We start from the raw sequence: 20909 nt of genomic DNA, 5'->3' as shown, positions 1-20909 counted from the left end.
TGCCACACGAGTGTCTGGGCTGCGCTTGGCTCTTTGCCTCTTCGGGAAGTCAAACAATGATGGAGTACTACTGCACTGGAGGAGTACTACAGTACGCTTCTGGCCACCTGACACCGATTGAACTACTGCATGTCCACCATGAGCGGGAGGGAGAGCGTGTAGCGAAATCTTCTCCTAGTCTTGCCAGCCACCACGCTCATGGGCGAGGGAGGGATGCTCCTGCCTTTGCTTGCATGACAGGTGGGCCCGACAGGTGTGTGGCCAACCTATCATACAGCCAAAGGCAGGTGCAGTTAAGCCCGCAAGGGAGAGGATAATCAAACTTCTTGTTGATGTACGAGTTGACGCGACACATCAAAGCACCGCACTCGATATATTTCAATAATTTGCGTTTACCGATGCATTAATTACAACGCATGCATGCATGCCGTGACTCTCCTTTTGATACTCCCTCCGGTCCTTTTTACTCTGCATATTAGGTTTGTCTGAAGTCAATCTCATCCAACTTTGTCCAAATTTATACAAAAAATTATTAACATTCACGTAACAACATATTTATTATTAGATCCATCTCGAAATATATTTTCATATTATATTTATTAGATGTTAATATTTTTTAATATAAATTTGGTCAAACTTAGCAAACTTTGATTTCAGACAAAGCTAATGTGTGGAGTAAAAAGGACTAGAGGGAGTACTTGCTTGTATTGATTTAATGCACCTTGAAGTAGTAAAAAATATGTGATGGTAAAGCTTTGTAATACCCCGGCCCAAGTCGAGAGATGGTTGTGCACGAGGGTGAGATCATGCAGACCGAACAGGACCCGACGATGGAGCTCTCTAAGGTCTTGATGGACCTCACCGTGCTCCACTGCCCCTTGTGCCTCCGCCCCTTGACGCCTCCAGTGTATGAGGTTCGAATACACCTCGTCCGTTCGGCTGATTGAGCAAGGTGCAGGTTTCTTGATTGATGTGCTGTTCGATTGATTTCTGCAGTGCAAGGAGGGCACCTGGCCTGCACGGACTGCCGTGTCGAGTGCCCCGGGAACCAGCGGCAGTGCCAGAAGTGCGAGCGCGGCGGTGGCTTCGACGTGCGGAACACGGCGGTGGACTCCGTCCTTTCGTCGGTGAGGGTGGAGTGCCCGCACGAAGGCTGTGGGCTCTACGTCACTTACCACAAGCTCGCCGATCACCAGAGCGTGTGTCCACTCGCACCCTACAAATGCCCCATGCTCGTCTGCGGCTATGAAGGCCCGCCGCCGGCGCTCTACCACCACATCAGCACCGCGCATCCCATGCCCGTGCACAGGATCCAGTACGACAAGGTGCTCTAGCTGCAAGTGCCACCGTCGGAGCCACGACTCTTGCTGTTCGCGAAGGAGGACCGCCACACATTTTTCTTGGTCGGCGGTGTGCTTGACATCGGCGCGCCTATCGCCATGTTGGTCGTCTGCATCAGAGCGGGGGCGTCCCCACTGCCGCACTACGTGGCCAAGCTGTGGGCGAACGGCCCACTGGGGGAGCCCAAAGGCACGACCGACGCCGTCAAGGTGGAAATGGAGGTGACAAGCAGCAAGGATCCCGGCGACGTCGACGTGTAGGAGCTGACCTTGTTGACAGTTCCGCCCAAGCTGCTGGCCGGGGCTAAGTGATACGTCTCCAATGTATCTATAATTTTTGATTGCTCCATGTTATATTATCTACTGTTTTGGGCAATATTGGGCTTTATTATCCACTTTTATATTATTTTTGGGACTAACCTATTAACCGGAGGCCCAACCCAGATTTGCTGTTTTATGCCTATTTCAGTGTTTCGAAGAAAAGGAATATCAAACGGAGTCGAAACGGAACGAAATCAACTAGAGAAGTTATTTTTGGAACGAAAGCTACCAGGTAGACTTGGACTCCACGTCAGGAGATACGGGAGGTGCTCACGAGGGTGGGGGGCGCCCCCCCTAGGGCACGCCCCTGCCTCGTGGGGCCCCCGTAGCTCCTCCGATGTACCCCCTACACCCATATATACCTACGTATCGTAAAACTTCCAGAACGGAGATTAGATCGGGAGTTCCGCCGCCAGAAGCCTCCGTAGCCACGGAAAACCAATCTATACCCGTTCCGGCACCCCGCCAGAGGGGGCAATCCTTCTCTGATGTCCATCTTCATCATCCCAGTGCTCTCCATGACGAGGAGGGAGTAGTTCTCTGTAACGCCCCGAGTCCGTTGTGCTAGGTGTCCTCCGCTTATTTGCTGTTGTTGGCTTGTCATTTGCTTGCGTGTTGCATCTTGTCATGTCATCATGTGCATTGCATCTTCATGTTTTCAAAACTTGCATCCGTCCCGGTCTCCTCGTTCCGTCCGTTGTCCGTTCTGAGCCTAGACACACTTGCACGCGCCCGCGGCATGTCCGAAATATTATTTTATAAGTGGCTGGAAAATGTTCTCGGAATGGGATGAAAGTTGGCGTGTGGTCTTATTATAGTGTAGATGGACCGCATGTCAAGTTTCATCGCATTCGGAGTTCGTTTGATAGCCCAACCGTTAAACTATATCGACATTATAATCGGTCTAACGTCGGACGTTTTCGGCCTCCAGAAACAGATGCCGGGCCCTCTCTCTCTTCTCCCCCTCGCAGTCTCGCCACAGCCCACCTAGTCCATCCCTCTTCGCTTCCGGAGTTGTCCGATGCGACCACACGGTCCAAAAACCCTCTCTGCTCAGTGCATCAAAACCCCTCGCGCGCGTGTCCGAAAAGTTGTCCCGGACCCGACCCGGACTGTCGCCACCGTTGTGTCCGGATCATCCCCAAACATCTACAAAACGTCATTGTTTTCTTATTTGGGCTCCCTAACTATTTTATTCGCGACCGTCCGATTACGATCGTAGGGATGAGGTAGCCCCTAACCTAATCCACCTGGTGTATATATATAGGTCCAACCCTAACTTCTAGGGATTCTATCCCATCATTCCTCCTCGCCGCCGCCACAATCAAATCCCACTTCGGGATCCTCCCTGATCCCCTCGTCCACCTCCTCGAACCAGCACCGTTCGCCCGATTCCCCTATCACCTCAAGCCACCGAGAGCCTTCCAGCCACTGCTCTCGCGTGCCCCTACCCCGAGCTCCTCTCGTGCTCCTCCCTGCTCCCTCGCTCTCGATTGGATCGAGGGGAGGAGCCCCTCGACCCCGCATCACCGCCAACCTCCGCGCCGGCGAGCGAACCAGCCGCCACCAGATGAGCGCCGGCCTCCTCCCTGCCATTCTTCCTCCTTCCCGTGCTCCTCCTCCTCTCTCATTTCCACTCTCTCTGTCCAGGAACTCAGGCAGCGGCCATGGTACCATCCAGCAGGAGCTCTGCTTCGCCTGCGACCTCTGCCTGCCCTCTGACTCTATCCAGTGGGTCTCGAGGATCTTGCTGCCCGGATCCGCTCCCTCTGGCCACTACCAGTGTCGCCGGAGCCTCTGCAAGAGCCGCGCCTGTCCGCTACTGCTCCTTTTCATCGAGCCGCCCAAGTCCTAGGATGCCGTCGCCGCCAAGTCCCAGCACCATGTCCCGCTCCCGTTGGCCGAGCTCGACCCTTCCTCCGGCTAGATTGGTCTCCAGCAAGGCTGGATTCACCCGTCTGCTCCATCCCCGTCTTCCCGCCGGAGTTCCCCGCCTCGCCGCTGTCCAGCAGCGCCATCGCCCTGTTTTCCCCTGCAACGAACGAGGAGTCCAGCTGCTCGCGTTGACCCGAGCTGTTGTGTCGGCCTGCCTCCCATCCACCACCTGAGGCCCAGCAGACCGCCTCCAAGCCCAGCAACTACCAAGGCCTGCCTTGGCCTCTCCACCGACCGGGCTTGGCCCATGGTGCGAAATCCCCCCCAGCTCCCATGCTCTGTTTAAGGCCCAGTGCATGGATTCGGCCCTGTTATGTTTTATTTTGTGCCAGGATGTTTTTTCTATTTAATTAGAGCACTGCGGATTTATAGAAAACCCCTTGCACAACATGCATATAATAACTCACAATTCATGCATCGGATTAAAATGAATTATATATGAAATATGCTTAGTTTTTCATCTAGGTTCATAATATGTCTTTTTCATCCATGTTTAAAATGTTTAAAATGTTGTTTGCATATAATTTTCCCCTATGCCATGTTAAAATGCTTTAATTCATAACTAAATAACCGTAACTCAGATTTTAATAAACTTTATATGTAAATGGGGTAGAAAAATGCCTAGTTTAACATGGTGTACTTGTTTTGCATGTTTATTAACTCTAAAATTATGTTTAGGGCAGAACAGTAACAAACCTAATATATGCATATGGGGATTTACCGGAATTGTTGTTCGTTGCTTCCAGCCTCATTTAACTTGCCTAGATAGGTAGTTTTCATTTGCTTCACCTCTTACCATGTTTAACAACATTTAATATTGTTGGGTGCATAAACAAGATCGAACTAAATACGTTATGTGGTGTTTTGGCAATATGCACCCCGATTGCATATTGAGCTCCACTTAATTTGTAGGATTGTTTGTGCATTATGCCATGCCATGCTTCATTAAACCGGACATGCATCATACTTGTTTGCGCATCGTGCCATGTTGTTGTAGTGGTTGTTTACTTTGTTGTTTGCTTTCTTTCCGGTGTACTTTGTCTCAGTAATCCGGTAACGTCGCGTTTGTGAGGAACCGTTCGACTACGCCCGTTTGTCTTCTTCATGGACTCGTTCTTCTTCCTTGCGGGATTTCAGGCAAGATGATCATACCCTCGAAATCACTTCTATCTTTGCTTGCTAGATGCTCGCTCTTTTGCTATGCCTATGCTGCGATACCTAGCACTTGCTTATCATGCCTCCCATATTGTTGAACCAAGCCTCTAACCCACCTTGTCCTAGCAAACCGTTGATTGGCTATGTTACTGCTTTGCTCAGCCCCTCTTATAGCGTTGTTAGTTGCAGGTGAAGATTGAAGTTTGTTCCTTGTTGGAACATGGAGATGTTGTTCCTTGTTGGAACATGTCTACTTGTTGGGATATCACAATATATCTTATTTATTAATGCATCTATATACTTGTTAAAGGGTGGAAGGCTCGGCCTTATGCCTGGTGTTTTGTTCCACTCTTGCCGCCCTAGTTTCCGTCATATCGGTGTTATGTTCCCGGATTATGCGTTCCTTACGCGGTTGGGTGACAATGGGAACCCCTTGACAGTTCGCCTTGAATAAAACTCCTCCAGCATGGCCCAACATTGGTTTTACCATTCGCCACCTAGCCTTTTCTTTCCCTTGGGTTCTGCAGACTCAAGGGTCATCTTTATTTAAACCCCCGGGCCAGTGCTCCTCTGAGTGTTGGTCCAACCCAGAGCATCGTGCAGGGTCATCCCTTGGCAACTTGGGTTACGTCGGCTCCTGTACGCTTAGCTTATCCGGTGTGCCCTGAGAACGAGATATGTGCAGCTCCTATCGGGATTTGTTGGCACAGCGGGTGGTCTTGCTGGACTTGTTTTACCATTGTCGAAATTTCTTGTAATCGGGATTCCGAGTCTGATCGGGTCTTCCCGCTAGAAGGAATATCCTTCGTTGACCGTGAGAGCTTGTGATGGGCTAAGTTGGGACACCCATGCAGGGATTTGAACTTTCGAAAGCCGTGCCCGCGGTTATGGGCAGATGGGAATTTGTTAACGTCCGGTTGTAGAAAACCTAAAGTTGACCTTAATTAAAATACATCAACCACGTGTGTAACCGTGATGGTCTCTTCTCGGCGGAGTCCGGGAAGTGAACATGGTGTTGGAGTTATGCTTGACGTAGGTTGTTTAGGATCACTTCTTGATCATACTTTTATCGACCGTGCTTTGCCTTCTCTTCTCGCTCTCATTTGCGTATGTTAGCCACCATATATGCTAGTCGCTTGCTGCAGCTCCACCTCATACCTTTTTCCCTACCTATAAGCTTAAATAGTCTTGATCGCGAGGGTGCGAGATTGCTGAGTCCCCGTGACTCACAGATACTTCCAAAACCAGTTTGCAGGTGCCGATGAGTGCGTGCAGATGATGCAACCAAGCTCAGGAGGAGCTCGATGAAGATCTTGTCCTTTGTGTCGTTTCGTTCTAGTTGATCAGTAGTGGAGCCCAGTTGGGGTCGATCGGGGACCGTGTCGCATTTGGGGTTCTTCTTTTATTTTGGCCCCGTAGTCGGGCCCTGATTGTATTTCGATGATGTAATGCTTTATTCATGTATTTATGTGAAGTGGCGATTGTAAGCCAACTATATATCTCTTTCCCTTATGTATTACATGGGTTGTGTGAAGATTACCTCACTTGCGACATTGCTTTCAATGCGGTTATGCCTCTAAGTCATGCTTCGACACGTGGGAGATATATCCGCATCGAGGGCGTTACAAGTTGGTATCAGAGCCTTCCCCGACCTTAGGAGCCCCCACTGCTTGGTCGTTTTTAGCAGCCGTTGTTGAGTCTAGAAAAAAATGTTTTGAGTCATTTAGGAATTATATATCAGAGAGTTTAGGAATTCTTTTTACTCCTCAGTCTCCTCATCGCTCTGGTAAGGCATCCTGACATAGAGTTTTGACTCTTGCCTTCTCAAATTTCACTAAACTTTTTTTAGGATCACGCGGGTATCTTGGAATCGTTCCGATGGTTTTGTGACGAGAACATTGTCTTGGTGCCTCCTGTCAGGGGTTTTGTGGCAGTGTCCCGGGGAGTTGAGCTCTGAGGTGTTGTCGTGACAATTTTATCGTTGCAGTTCTGGAATACCTGAGTTTAGTATGCCGACATCGAAAATCTCTTTTATGCAGTTCATTGGCGAGATAACCTCGACGCCACCCAGTACTGGGGCGGGAGTTCGGGAGTATTGCCATAACTTGTATAACGGATGCTTTTCGAAGGTTGAGGTAGATGATTTCTGAAGGTTTCTTGGTTATGTGTGGAAGGATGGATCAGCTGGATGTAGGATTTGCTAGACTTGGGTGAGATATTATGCTTCCCCTGTATCCCCAACACCTGATTGCATAACCGGAAAGTTTCGGGAGTTTATAAGTGGGAATTCAAGTAGCGCTTAGGATATCTTTCCGATAGATGTATGATTCGAAATTGGGGTTTGACGTCTAGTGGTCCGCCTATTCATGGTTGGTTTTATAGTGGTCTCGTTGTGTCTTAAAGAGTCCTTGGCTATGCCGACTCGGGGACGCTTCGTATGTCATGTGCACTGCCTTGTACATGATGATGCTGTACGATCGAGCCCGTGTAGGCCCCACCATGAAAACTTCGGACGAAATCTCTATCATATGTTTGTTCCGGCTTATTCTGCAAGCCAATCCTTTTGTTTTTGTTTTGAGTTGTGGTATTCGAGTTGCTTCAATGTCAAATGTTGATTCCATATCTTTTCCTAAACGTTGTTCTCATATTCCTATGTGAATACTAATCCTTCATGATAATCGAGATTGTCATGTCAATCCTTTTCAACCAGTGTGTCTCTCTTCAAGTGGATCCGATCATTTCAACATCCGCAAGAACAACTCAAGTCTTCTCAACAGTGTTTGTTTCATCCATACCAAGTTGTCTTTGTTTTCCCACCCTCCCACCCTTTTCTTCAAGGAATCCGATGTAGTAATCAAGTATCCTTTTATTCATGTGAAGTCTCGCCATTCTTTTCCTTCATGTTCTTACCCGGTGGTTCTCATGAAGATGCTCTACTAGTTCATCATTATTTGCTCTTTTTCTTCTCTGGTGGAACCAATTCAAGTTTTTGGTGTTGATCATATCCCTTTTCCCTCGTTTCTAATGATTTCTCATGCCAGTGCACCTCGTAATCATCCACTTCTCATTATTCAGTTGTTCCGGAGTGCTCAAGATATTTCGAAGATTCGTGTATCCACTCTTCTTTCATTCAAGCTATTTCGAGGATGTTATATCATTCAAGCCTTTTTATTCAACTGGTGCATTCTCCTTTTCAAGTAATCATTTCAACGGTGTTTCTTTTGAGTGGGCCCTAACCCACATGTCTTTTCCCAGGATCTTACCTGACTCTTCTTATTCTCCCGAAGTATTCTCAAATCTTCTAAAGTTTGACGTAAGAATGAATTTTCATCAATCAGAGGGTTTCTCCAAGATCTTTCAAATTCTTTTCATCGTTGGATCAACCTTTCTATTCTTCATTCCGGAGTGACTCTACAATTATTGTTGGTGTTTCTCATCATCATTCTTAGATTTTGAAGACCAAAGAAGATTTTTCTCTCAATCTTGCTCCATTCTCTTCAAGATTCGTGGTTCTAGTTTTATGCCATCCTATCATAATTGTTTTCGATTGTGACAATTCTTTTCACCTATCCGGAGCAAATTCAAGAGTCTTCTCAGTTTGATCATCCGGAGCCCATGATTTAAGATTTATTCATTCTCAGCTTTCAGCTGTGGTTCTCCAAATCTTACCGGTGCATCATCCAAGTATTCTCGTATCAGCTCGTGATCTCTTCATTCTCATATATCTAAATTCTCTCAAGCATCTTCGTTCATTTTCTTAATTCTTCCCGGTGTTTCTTTATCTTCCCTTCGGTCATTTCCAATTCTTACGGTGGCTATTCAGGATTTTTTCTTCCTTGCTATAACATCTAGTTATTCGTTGCCAATCCTAACGGTGGTTCGTGCAAGAGTTCTCGTCATTCGTTATCGTATATATTCATTTGTTCTTCCCAATCCTACCGGTAACTTGTTGAAGACGTTCTCAAGTTATGCTATATCTATCTTAATCCTTTTTACAGGGATAAGTAGTGTGCCAAATCCATTGCTTATCATCAATTTAATTGATGAAGGACAATCATAATGTAATTCTTATTCTTGTTTCATCCTAATGAATAATTCTTTATTCCGGAGGCCCTTCAAATTCTCGGTTTCATTTGTTTCATCTTCTCTTTTTCCCGGAGTTCCAACCTCTTTCAATTATATTATCACGGAGATCTCTATCTAAATCATTGCGAGGTTTCAATCTTATTCTTTTCATCATTCAATTATTTTGGATCATTCTTTTATTACCGGAGTTCTTCATGAAGGTTCTACATGATGGATTCATCAAGGATTTAATTCCTTCTCGAAGTGTTCATTGACATTCTTTGCTAAGAAGCTAAAGCTTTTCTTCATCTTGCTATCCGGAGTGTAATTCTTTCTTCCGTATCATTGGAGGTGGTATTATGTCATTCTTGATAATTTGAGTTCATGTTTCATGATTCACATGTTATTAAGAATGAGGTATTTTAAATCCATCAATCTCGTCATTGGAGTTACCTTGGGTTATATCTCACCTAAAGCTTTCCCTAAGGATTGTTGCTATTTAGGGTGCTCATAAATGACCCAAGTTCTTCTTTTATCCTCCCGATGAGATAGCTTCTCTTATTCTTGTTGATATCAATCCAATCCATTGTTTCCGTTAGTGGCAGAATTTCACCTCATAATTTGAGATGTATTCCATAAGACCATATCAAGCTTATTCCTTTCGTTGTTGGGTTTCCAACAACTCGGTTCGACCACTCTCCTAAGGATGCTTTCCAAGTTCATTTGTGGTAGGAGTTGTCATTTTCTTCTCCGTTCTTTTGTTCCGATGATCTACCTTTGATTCTTTTATCCGGAGGCATTGTGATGTTTCTCTTTTCAACCCATCATCTCGTTTCGTCAAAGATCATGTTCTTTTCATGCTTATCCATTTAACCGGAGTGTCGTGCCCCTTTTAAAGTTCTTTATACTTATCTAGTCTTGCATCTCTTTTCAATCGGAGTGCTGCCCAAAGTTGTTCTTCTTTGTTTCCTCTTTGCTAATGGAGTGCTTTCAACTTCATTTATCTCTGTTGTATTCTTTTCTCGATATGGCTTAACCTTTTCAAGGTTCTTTGCTTTCACTCGTTTGTCAAAGAAGCAACTTAGTTTTACCTCTTATCTTCCTCTTTCTTTTCCCTCCGGTGCCATTCTAGATCTCAGGACGAGATCCTCTCGTAGTGGTGGAGTGTTGTAACGCCCCGAGTCCGTTGCGCCAGGTGTCCTCCGCTTATTTGCTGTTGTTGGCTTGTCATTTGCTTGCGTGTTGCATCTTGTCATGTCATCATGTGCATTGCATCTTCATGTTTTCAAAACTTGCATCCGTCCCGGTCTCCTCGTTCCGTCCGTTGTCCGTTCTGAGCCTAGACACACTTGCACGCGCCCGCGGCATGTCCGAAATATTATTTTATAAGTGGCCGGAAAATGTTCTTGGAATGGGATGAAAGTTGGCGTGTGGTCTTATTATAGTGTAGATGGACCGCATGTCAAGTTTCATCGCATTCGGAGTTTGTTTGATAGCCCAACCGTTAAACTATATCGACATTATAATCGGTCTAACGTCGGACGTTTTCGGTCTCCGAAAACAGATGCCGGGCCCTCTCTCTCTCTTCTCCCCCTCGCAGTCTCGCCACAGCCCACCTAGTCCATCCCTCTTCGCTTCCGGAGTTGTCCGATGCGACCGCACGGTCCGAAAACCCTCTCTGCTCAGTGCATCAAAACCCCTCGCGCGTGCGTCCGAAAAGTTGTCCCGGACCCGACCCGGACTGTCGCCACTGTTGTGTCCGGATCATCCCCAAACATCTACAAAACGTCATCGTTTTCTTATTTGGGCTCCCTAACTATTTTATTCGCGACCGTCCGATTACGATCGAAGGGATGAGGTAGCCCCTAACCTAATCCACCTGGTGTATATATATAGGTCCAACCCTAACTTCTAGGGATTCTGTCCCATCCTTCCTCCTCGCCGCCGCCATAATCAAATCCCACTTCGGGATCCTCCCTGATCCCCTTGTCCACCTCCTCCAACCAGCACCGTTCGCCCGATTCCCCTATCACCTCAAGCCACCGAGAGCCTTCCAGCCACTGCTGTTGCATGCCCCTACCCCGAGCTCCTCTGGTGCTCCTCCCTGCTCCCTCGCTCTCGATTGGATCGAGGGGAGGAGCCCCTCGACCCCGCATCACCGCCAACCTCCGCACCGGCGAGCGAACCAACAGCCACCAGATGAGCGCCGGCCTCCTCCCTGCCATTCTTCCTCCTTCCCGTGCTCCTCCTCCTCTCTCATTTCCACTCTCTCTGTCCAGGAACTCAGGCAGCGGCCATGGTACCATCCAGCAGGAGCTCTGCTTCGCCTGCGACCTCTGCCTGCCCTCTGACTCAATCCAGTGGGGCTCGAGGATCTTGCTGCCCGGATCCGCTCCTTCTGGCCACTACCAGCGTCGCCGGAGCCTCTGCAGGAGCCGCGCCTGTCCGCTACTGCTCCTTTTCATCGAGCTGCCCAAGTCCTACGATGCCGTCGCCGCCAAGTCCCAGCACCATGTCCCGCTCCCGTTGGCCGAGCTCGACCCTTCCTCCGGCTAGATTGGTCTCCAGCAAGGCCGGATTCACCCGTCTGCTCCATCCCCGTCTTCCCGCTGGAGTTCCCCGCCTCGCCGCTGTCCAGCAGCGCCATCGCCCTGTTTTCCCCTGCAACGAACGAGGAGTCCAGCTGCTCGCATTGACCCAAGCCGCTGCGTCGGCCTGCCTCCCATCCACCACCTGAGGCCCAGCGGACCGCCTCCAAGCCCAACAACTACCAAGGCCTGCCTTGGCCTCTCCACCGACCGTGCTTGGCCCATGGTGCGAAATCCCCCCAGCTCCCATGCTCTGTTTAAGGCCCAGTGCATGGATTCGGCCCTGTTATGTTTTATTTCGTGCCAGGATGTTTTTTTTCTATTTAATCAGAGCACTGCGGATTTACAGAAAACCCCTTGCACAACATGCATATAATAACTCATAATTCGTGCATCGGATTAAAATGAATTATATATGAAATATGCTTAGTTTTTCATCTAGTTTCATAATATGTCTTTTTCATCCATGTTTAAAATGTTTAAAATGTTGTTTGCATATAATTTTCCCCTATGCCATTTAGGTAGTTTTCATTTGCTTCACCTCTTACCATGTTTAACAACATTTAATATTGTTGGGTGCATAAACAAGATCGAACTAAATACGTTATGTGGTGTTTTGGCAATATGCACCCCGATTGCATATTGAGCTCCACTTAATTTGTAGGATTGTTTGTGCATTATGCCATGCCATGCTTCATTAAACCGGACATGCATCATACTTGTTTGCGCATCGTGCCATGTTGTTGTAGTGGTTGTTTACTTTGTTGTTTGCTTTCTTTCCGGTGTACTTTGTCTTAGTAATCCGGTAACGTCGCGTTTGTGAGGAACCGTTCGACTACGCCCGTTTGTCTTCTTAATGGACTCGTTCTTCTTCCTTGCGGGATTTCAGGCAAGATGATCATACCCTTGAAATCACTTCTATCTTTGCTTGCTAGATGCTTGCTCTTTTTCTATGCCTATGCTGCGATACCTACCACTTGCTTATCATGCCTCCCATATTGTTGAACCAAGCCTCTAACCCACCTTGTCCTAGCAAACCATTGATTGGCTATGTTACCGCTTTGCTCAGCCCCTCTTATAGCGTTGTTAGTTGCAGGTGAAGATTGAAGTTTGTTCCGTGTTGGAACATGGAGATGTTGTTCCTTGTTGGAACATGTCTACTTGTTGGGATATCACAATATATCTTATTTATTAATGCATCTATATACTTGGTAAAGGGTGGAAGGCTCGGCCTTATGCCTGGTGTTTTTTTCCACTCTTGCCGCCCTAGTTTCCGTCATATCGGTGTTATGTTCCCGGATTTTGCGTTCCTTACGCGGTTGGGTGATAATGGGAACCCCTTGACAGTTCGCCATGAATAAAACTCCTCTAGCATGGCCCAACATTGGTTTTACCATTCGCCACCTAGCCTTTTCTTTCCCTTGGGTTTTGCAGACTCAAGGGTCATCTTTATTTAAACCCTCGGGCTAGTGCTCCTCTGAGTGTTGGTCCAACCCAGAGCACCGTGCAGGGCCATCCCTTGGCAACTTGGGTTACGTCGGCTCCTGTACGCTTAGCTTATCCGGTGTGCCCTGAGAACGAGATATGTGCAGCTCCTATCGGGATTTGTCGGCACAGCGGGTGGTCTTGCTGGACTTGTTTTACCATTGTCGAAATTTCTTGTAACCGGGATTCCGAGTCTGATCGGGTCTTCCCGCTAGAAGGAATATCCTTCGTTGACCGTGAGAGCTTGTGATGGGCTAAGTTAGGACACCCCTGCAGGGATTTGAACTTTCGAAAGCCGTGCCTGCGGTTATTGGCAGATGGGAATTTGTTAACGTCCGGTTGTAGAAAACATAAAGTTGACCTTAATTAAAATACATCAACCGCGTGTGTAACCGTGATGGTCTCTTCTCGGCGGAGTCCGGGAAGTGAACACGGTGTTGGAGTTATGCTTGACGTAGGTTGTTTAGGATCACTTCTTGATCATACTTTTATCGACCGTGCTTTGCCTTCTCTTCTCACTCTCATTTGCGTATGTTAGCCACCATATATGCTAGTCGCTTGCTGCAGCTCCACCTCATACCTTTTTCCCTACCTATAAGCTTAAATAGTCTTGATCGCGAGGGTGCGAGATTGCTGAGTCCCCGTGACTCACAGATACTTCCAAAACCAGTTTGCAGGTGCCGATGAGTCCGTGCAGATGACACAACCAAGCTCAGGAGGAGCTCGATGAAGATCTTGTCCTTTGTGTCGTTTCGTTCTAGTTGATCGGTAGTGGAGCCCAGTTGGGGTCGATCGGGGACCGTGTCGCATTTGGGGTTCTTCTTTTATTTTGGCTCCATAGTCGGGCCCTGATTGTATTTGGATGATGTAATGCTTTATTCATGTATTTGTGTGAAGTGGCGATTGTAAGCCAACTATATATCTCTTTCCCTTATGTATTACATGGGTTGTGTGAAGATTACCTCACTTGCGACATTGATTTCAATGTGGTTATGCCTCTAAGTCGTGCTTCGACACGTGGGAGATATATCCGCATCGAGGGCGTTACATTCTCCCTCGGGGCTGAGGGTATGCACCAGTAGCTATGTGTTTGATCTCTCTCTCTCTCTCTCGTGTTCTTGATTTGGCACGATCTTGATGTATCGCGAGCTTTCCTATTATAGTTGGATCCTATGTTACTCCTCCCCCTCTTCTCTCTTGTAATGAATTGAGTTTCCCCTTTGAAGTAATCTTATCGGATTGAGTCTTTAAAGATTTGAGAACAATTGATGTATGTCTTGCCATGGATATCTGTGGTGACAATGGGATATCACGTGATTCACTTGATGTATGTTTTGGTGATCAACTTGCGGGTTCTGTCCATGAACCTATGCATAGGGGTTGGCACATGTTTTCGTCGTGATTCTCTGGTAGGAACTTTGGGGCACTCTTTGAGGTCCTTTGTGTTGGTTGAATAGATGAATCTGAGATTGTGTGATGCATATCGTATAATCATACCCACGGATACTTGAGGTGACATTGGAGTATCTAGGGGAAATTAGGGTTTTGGTTGATTTGTGTCTTAAGGTGTTATTCTAGTACGAACTCTAGGGCTGTTTGTGACACTTATAGGAATATCCCAACGGATTGATTGGAAATAATAACTTTGAGGTGGTTTCGTACCCTACCATAATCTCTTCGTTCGTTCTCCGCTATTAGTGACTTTGGAGTGACTCTTTGTTGCATGTTGAGGGATAGTTATGTGATCCAATTATGTTAGTATTATTGAGGGAACTTACACTAGCGAAAGTATGAACCCTAGGCCTTGTTTCCTAGCATTGCAATACCGTTTACGCTCACTTTTATCATTCGTTACCTTGCTGTTTTTATTATTTTAGATTACAAATACCTTTATCTACTATCCATATACCACTTGTATCACCATCTCTTCGCCGAACTAGTGCACCTATACAATTTACCATTGCATTGGGTGTGTTGGGGACACAAGAGACTCTTTGTTATTTGGTTGCAGGGTTGCTTGAGAGAGACCATCTTCATCCTACGCCTCCTACGGATTGATAAACCTTAGGTCATCCACTTGAGGGAAATTTGCTACTGTCCTACAAACCTCTGCACTTGGAGGCCCAACAACGTCTACAAGAAGAAGGTTGTGTAGTAGACATCAAGCTCTTTTCTGGCGCCGTTGTCGGGGAGGTGAGTGCTTGAAGGTATATCTTTAGATCTTGCAATCGAGTCTTTTAGTTTCTTGTTTTATCACTAGTTTAGTTTATAAAAGAAAACTATAAAAAAATGGAATTGAGTTTGCCTCATATGCTTCATCTTTTTAATATCTTTCGTGAGGATGATGGAAAGGATAATTGTGCTCAAGTGCTAGAAGAAGAAATCTATAAAATGTTTGGCACTAAATATTTGAATGATGAGCATGATTGCAATGTTGTTAGTATGAATTCCTTGAATATCCATGATGCTAATGATATGCAAAGCCACAAGCTTGGGGAAGCTATGTTTGATGAAGATGATATTTTTTGTTCCCCAAGTTTTGATGAGCAAATTTATTATAATGAAAGCATGCCTCCTATTTATGATGATTATATTGATGAAAGTGGATTTGGAGAGGTCATGACTATTTTGTGATGAATCCACTATTCTGGAAGAGGTTCCAATTGATTATGAGAACAAAGTTGCTATCTATGATGATTATTGTGATGACTTGTATGCTATAAAGAATAATGATATCCATGAAACTTGTCATCATGGTTTTAGTTTTCAATTGGATTATGCCTCACATGATAGTTATTTTGTTGAGTTTGCTCCCACTACTATTCATGAGAAGAAGCTTGCTTGTGTGGAGAGTAGTAAAAATTATATTCTTGTAGATCATGAAAAGAATGCTTTAGTTGCTGGTTATATTGTTGAATTCATTCATGATGCTACTGAAAATTATTATGAGGGAGGAATATATGCTTGTAGGAATTGCAATAATATCAAATTTCCTCTCTATGTGCTTAAAATCTTGAAGCTATGCTTGTATTGCCCTCCTATGCTAGCTGATTATTGTTCCCACAAGTTGTTTGCTCACAAAATCCCTATGCATAGGAAGTGGGTTAGACTTAAATGTGCTAGTAATATTCTTCATGATGCTCTCTTTATGTTTCAGTTCTTATCCTTTATGTGAGCATCATTGAAATCATCATGCCTAGCTAGGGGCGTTAAACGATAGCGCTTGTTGGGAGGCAACCCAATTTTATTTTTGTTCCTTGCTTTTTGTTCCTGTTTAGTAAGAAATAATTCATCTAGCCTCTGTTTATATGTGGTTTTTTTTCTTTTAATTAGTGTTTGTGCCAAGTAGAACCTTTGGGAAGACTTGGGGGAAGTCTTGATGATCATGCTGTAAAAAACAGAAACTTTAGCGCTCACGAGAACTGCTGCCATTTTTATTTGGAGAGTGCTATTTAGTTAATTCTTTTTGCAGATGATTAATCGATAAATTCCTCAGGTCCAGAAATTTATTTGAGAATTTATGAGTTCCAGAAGTATACGTTTGGTCCATATTACTACAGACTGTTCTGTTTTTGACAGATTCTGTTTTCGATGTGTTGTTTGCTTATTTTGATGAATCTATGGCTAGTAAAATAGTTTATAAACCATAGAGAAGTTGGAATACAGTAGGTTTAACACCAATATAAATAAATAATGAGTTTATTACAGTACCTCGAAGTGGTGATTTACTTTCTTATACTAATGGAGCTTACGAGTTTTCTGTTAAGTTTTGTGTTGTGAAGTTTTCAAGTTTTGGGTAAGGATTTGATGGACTATGGAATAAGGAGTGGCAAGATCCTAAGCTTGGGGATGCCCAAGGCACCCCAAGGTAATATTCAAGGATAGCCAAGAGCCTAAGCTTGGGGATGCCCCTGAAGGCATCCCCTCTTTCGTCTTCGTTCATCGATAACTATACTTGGAGCTATATTTTATTCGACACATGATATGTGTTTTGCTTGGAACGTCAATTTATTTTGTTAGGATTTGCTTGCTGTTATTTAGAACAATGTTTTTCATCTTTTATTTCAATAAAAGTGGCATTGATAGCCTTTACTATGCCTATGTTACAAGTATACATGTTGCTGCTTGAAAACAGAAAGTTTACCGCTGTTGCAATAATTCCCTAGAAAAGTCAGAATGTGATAAAATGTTGAAACCTTTTGCATATTAAGCTCTGATAAATTTACTACAGTGGGAATTTTCTTTCATAATTTTTGGAGCTAGGGAATTATGGATGTTGCAGCATTCTTTACAGACTATCCTGTTTAGGCAGATTATTGTTATGTTTGCATTGTTTGCATATGTTTGCTTCTTTAACGATTCTATTTGAGGATAGGACTATTAAATATGCAGAGGAATTTAGTATGCAATATTTAATAATAATTTTAGTGATTTGCTGCAGTAGAGTATGATAAGGTTTTTGCAATGGTTTATACTAACTTATCTCACGAGTCCTTGTTGAGTTTTGTGTGGATGAAGCTTTTGAGATTTAGGGAGACCTTGATATGAGAGGAATTAAGGAGACACAAAATATCAAGCTTGGGGATGCCCAAGGCACACCAAGACAATATTCCAAGAAGTCTCAAGCATCTAAGCTTGGGGATGCCCCAGTTGGCATCCCACCTTCTTTTTCAACAACTACGGTTAGTTTCGGTTGATCCTAAGTTTTTGCTTCCTCACATGATGTTTGCTATTCTTAGATTTCATTTTATTTTGATTTTCTTGCTGTTTGAATATAATACCAAGATCTGAAATTATTAAATGTTAGAGAGTCTTCACATAGTTGCACAATTATTCCACTACTCATTGATCTTCACTTATATCTTTCGGAGTAGTTTGTCATTTGCTCTAGTGCCTCACTTATATCTTTTAGAGCATGGTGGTAGTTTTATTATGAATAAATAGATGAACTCTCATGCTTCACTTAGATTATTTTGAGAGTCTTAAATAGCATGGTAATTTTCCTAAAATTCTAATATGCTAGGTATTCAAGAATAATAAAATTCTCCTATGAGTGTGTTGAATACTATGAGAAGTTTGATACTTGATAATTGTTTTGAGATATGGAGATGGTGATATTAGAGTCATGCTAGTTAAGTAGTTGTGAATTTGAGAAATACTTGTGTTGAAGTTTGTGATTCCCGTAGCATGCACGTATGGTGAACCGTTATGTGATGAAGTCGGAGCATGATTTATTTATTAATTGTCTTCCTTATGAGTGGCGGTCGGGGACAAGCGATGGTCTTTTCCTACCAATCTATCCCCCTAGGAGCATGCGCGTAGTACTTTGTTTCGACAACTAATAGATTTTTGCAATAAGTATCTGAGTTCTTTATGACTAATCTTGAGTCCATGGATTATACGCACTCTCACCCTTCCACCATTGCTAGCCTCTCTAGTAGCACGCAAACTTTCGATGGTACCATAAACCCACCATATACCTTCCTCAAAACAGCCACCATACCTACCTATTATGGCATTTCCATAGCCATTCCGAGATATATTGCCATGCAACTTTCCACCATTCCGTTCATCCTGACACATTCATCATTGTCATATTGCTTAGCATGATCATGTAGTTGACGTAGTATTTGTGGCAAAGCCACTGTTCATGATTCTTTCATACTTGTCACTCTTGATTCATTGCATATCCCGGTACACCGCCGGAGGCATTCATATAGAGTCATACTTTGTTCTAGTATCGAGTTGTATCATTGAGTTGTAAATAAATAGAAGTGTGATGATTATCATTCAATAGAGCATTGTCCCAAAAAAATAAAAAAAAGAGAGAAAGGCCAAAGAAAGAAAGAAGGCCCCCCAAAAAAGGGGGCAATGCTACTATCCTTTTACCACACCTGTGCTTCAAAGTAGCACCATGATCTTCGTAGTAGAGAGTCTCTCATGTTATCACTCTCATATACTAGTGGGAATTTTACATTATAGAACTTGGCTTGTATATTCCAATGATGGGCTTCCTCAAAATGCCCTAGGTCTTCGTGAGCAAGCAAGTTGGATGCACGCCCACTAGTTTCTTTTGTTGAGCTTTCATACATTTATAGCTCTAGTGCATCCGTTGCATGGCAATCCCTACTCACTCACATTTATATCTATTGATGGGCATCTCCATAGCCCGTTGATACGCCTAGTTGATGTGAGACTATCTCCTCCCTTTTTGTCTTCTCCACAACCACCATTCTATTCCACCTATAGTGCTATGTCCATGGCTCACGCTCATGTATTGCGTGAAGATTGAAAAAGTTTGATAACATTAAAAGTATGAAACAATTTCTTGGCTTGTCATCGGGGTTGTGCATGATTTAAATATGTTGTGTGGTGAAGATGGAGCATAGCCAGACTATATGATTTTGTAGGGATAACTTTCTTTGGCCATGTTATTTTGAAGAGACATAATTTCTTAGTTAGTATGCTTGAAGTATTATTATTTTTATGTCCATATTAAACTTTTGTCTTTAATCTTATGGATCTGAATATTCATATCACAAGTAAGAAGAATTACATTGAAATTATGCCAACTAGCATTCCACATACAAAATTATCTTGTTATCATTTACCTACTCGAGGACGAGTAGGAATTAAGCTTGGGGATGCTTGATACGTCTCCAACGTATCTATAATTTTTGATTGCTCCATGCTATATTATCTACTGTTTTGGGCAATATTGGGCTTTATTATCCACTTTTATATTATTTTTGGGACTAACCTATTAACCGGAGGCCTTGCCCAGATTTGCTGTTTTATGCCTATTTTAGTGTTTCGAAGAAAAGGAATATCAAACGGAGTCGAAATGGAACGAAATCAACTGGAGAAGTTATTTTGGAATGAAAGCCACCAGATAGACTTGGAATCCACGTCAGGAGATACGGGAGGTGCTCACGAGGGTGGGGGGTGCGCCCCCTGCCTCGTGGGCCCCCCGTAGCTCCTCCGACGTACCCCCTGCACCCATATATACCTACGTATCGGAAAACTTCCAGAACGGAGATTAGATCGGGAGTTCCGCCGCCAGAAGCCTCCGTAGCCACCGAAAACCAATCTAGACCCGTTCCGGCACCCTGTCGGAGGGGGCAATCCTTCTCCGGTGTCCATCTTCATCATCCCGGTGCTCTCCATGACGAGGAGGGAGTAGTTCTCCCTCAGGGCTGAGGGTATGTACCAGTAGCTATGTGTTTGATCTCTCTCTCTCTCTCTCTCTCGTGTTCTTGATTTGGCACGATCTTGATGTATCGCGAGCTTTGCTATTATAGTTGGATCCTATGTTTCTCCTCCCCCTCTTCTCTCTTGTAATGAATTGAGTTTCCCCTTTGAAGTAATCTTATCGGATTGAGTCTTTAAAGATTTGAGAACACTTGATGTATGTCTTGCCGTGGATATCTGTGGTGACAATGGGATATCACGTGATTCACTTGATGTATGTTTTGGTGATCAACTTGTGGGTTCCGCCCATGAACCTATGCATAGGGGTTGGCACATGTTTTCGTCGTGATTCTCTGGTAGGAACTTTGGGGCACTCTTTGAGGTCCTTTGTGTTGGTTGAATAGATGAATCTGAGATTGTGTGATGCATATCGTATAATCATACCCACGGATACTTGAGGTGACATTGGAGTATCTAGGTGACATTAGGGTTTTGGTTGATTTGTGTCTTAAGGTGTTATTCTTGTACGAACTCTAGGGCTGTTTGTGACACTTATAGGAATAGCCCAACGGATTGATTGGAAAGAATAACTTTGAGGTGGTTTCGTACCCTACCATAATCTCTTCGTTCGTTCTCCGCTATTAGTGACTTTGGAGTGACTCTTTGTTGCATGTTGAGGGATAGTTATGTGATCCAATTATGTTAGTATTGTTGAGGGAACTTGCACTAGCGAAAGTATGAACCCTAGGCCTTGTTTCCTAGCATTGCAATACCGTTCACGCTCACTTTTATCATTCGTTACCTTGCTGTTTTTATTATTTCAGATTAC

General features: G+C 44.4%; 1 protein-coding gene across 1 annotated transcript; it reads left to right on the top strand.

Moving 5' to 3' along the window:
- Positions 1-782: 782 nt before the first annotated feature.
- Positions 783-1334, top strand: LOC147991200 (putative E3 ubiquitin-protein ligase SINA-like 9). The gene is made up of 2 exons (XM_087538568.1): positions 783-933; positions 997-1334. The coding sequence occupies exons 1-2, from the start codon at positions 783-785 to the stop codon at positions 1332-1334; spliced, it is 489 nt and encodes a 162-aa protein (XP_087394694.1).
- Positions 1335-20909: the final 19575 nt, after the last annotated feature.

Source organism: Triticum urartu, chromosome 1A, assembly GCF_056163025.1.
Source record: "Triticum urartu cultivar PI428250 chromosome 1A, HENAU_Tu73, whole genome shotgun sequence".
Lineage (NCBI taxonomy): Eukaryota > Viridiplantae > Streptophyta > Magnoliopsida > Poales > Poaceae > Triticum > Triticum urartu.
The sequence above is the reverse complement of the archived record's forward strand: the minus strand, read 5'-3'. Positions and strand labels throughout refer to the sequence as shown.

Excerpts from the sequence above, each read along its gene's own strand:
- LOC147991200 (XM_087538568.1), top strand. The coding sequence starts at position 783 with ATGGTTGTGCACGAGGGTGAGATCATGCAGACCGAACAGGACCCGACG. Across the intron at positions 934-996 it reads GGTTCGAATACACCTCGTCC|TGCAAGGAGGGCACCTGGCC; the intron begins GTTCGGCTGATT and ends TGATTTCTGCAG.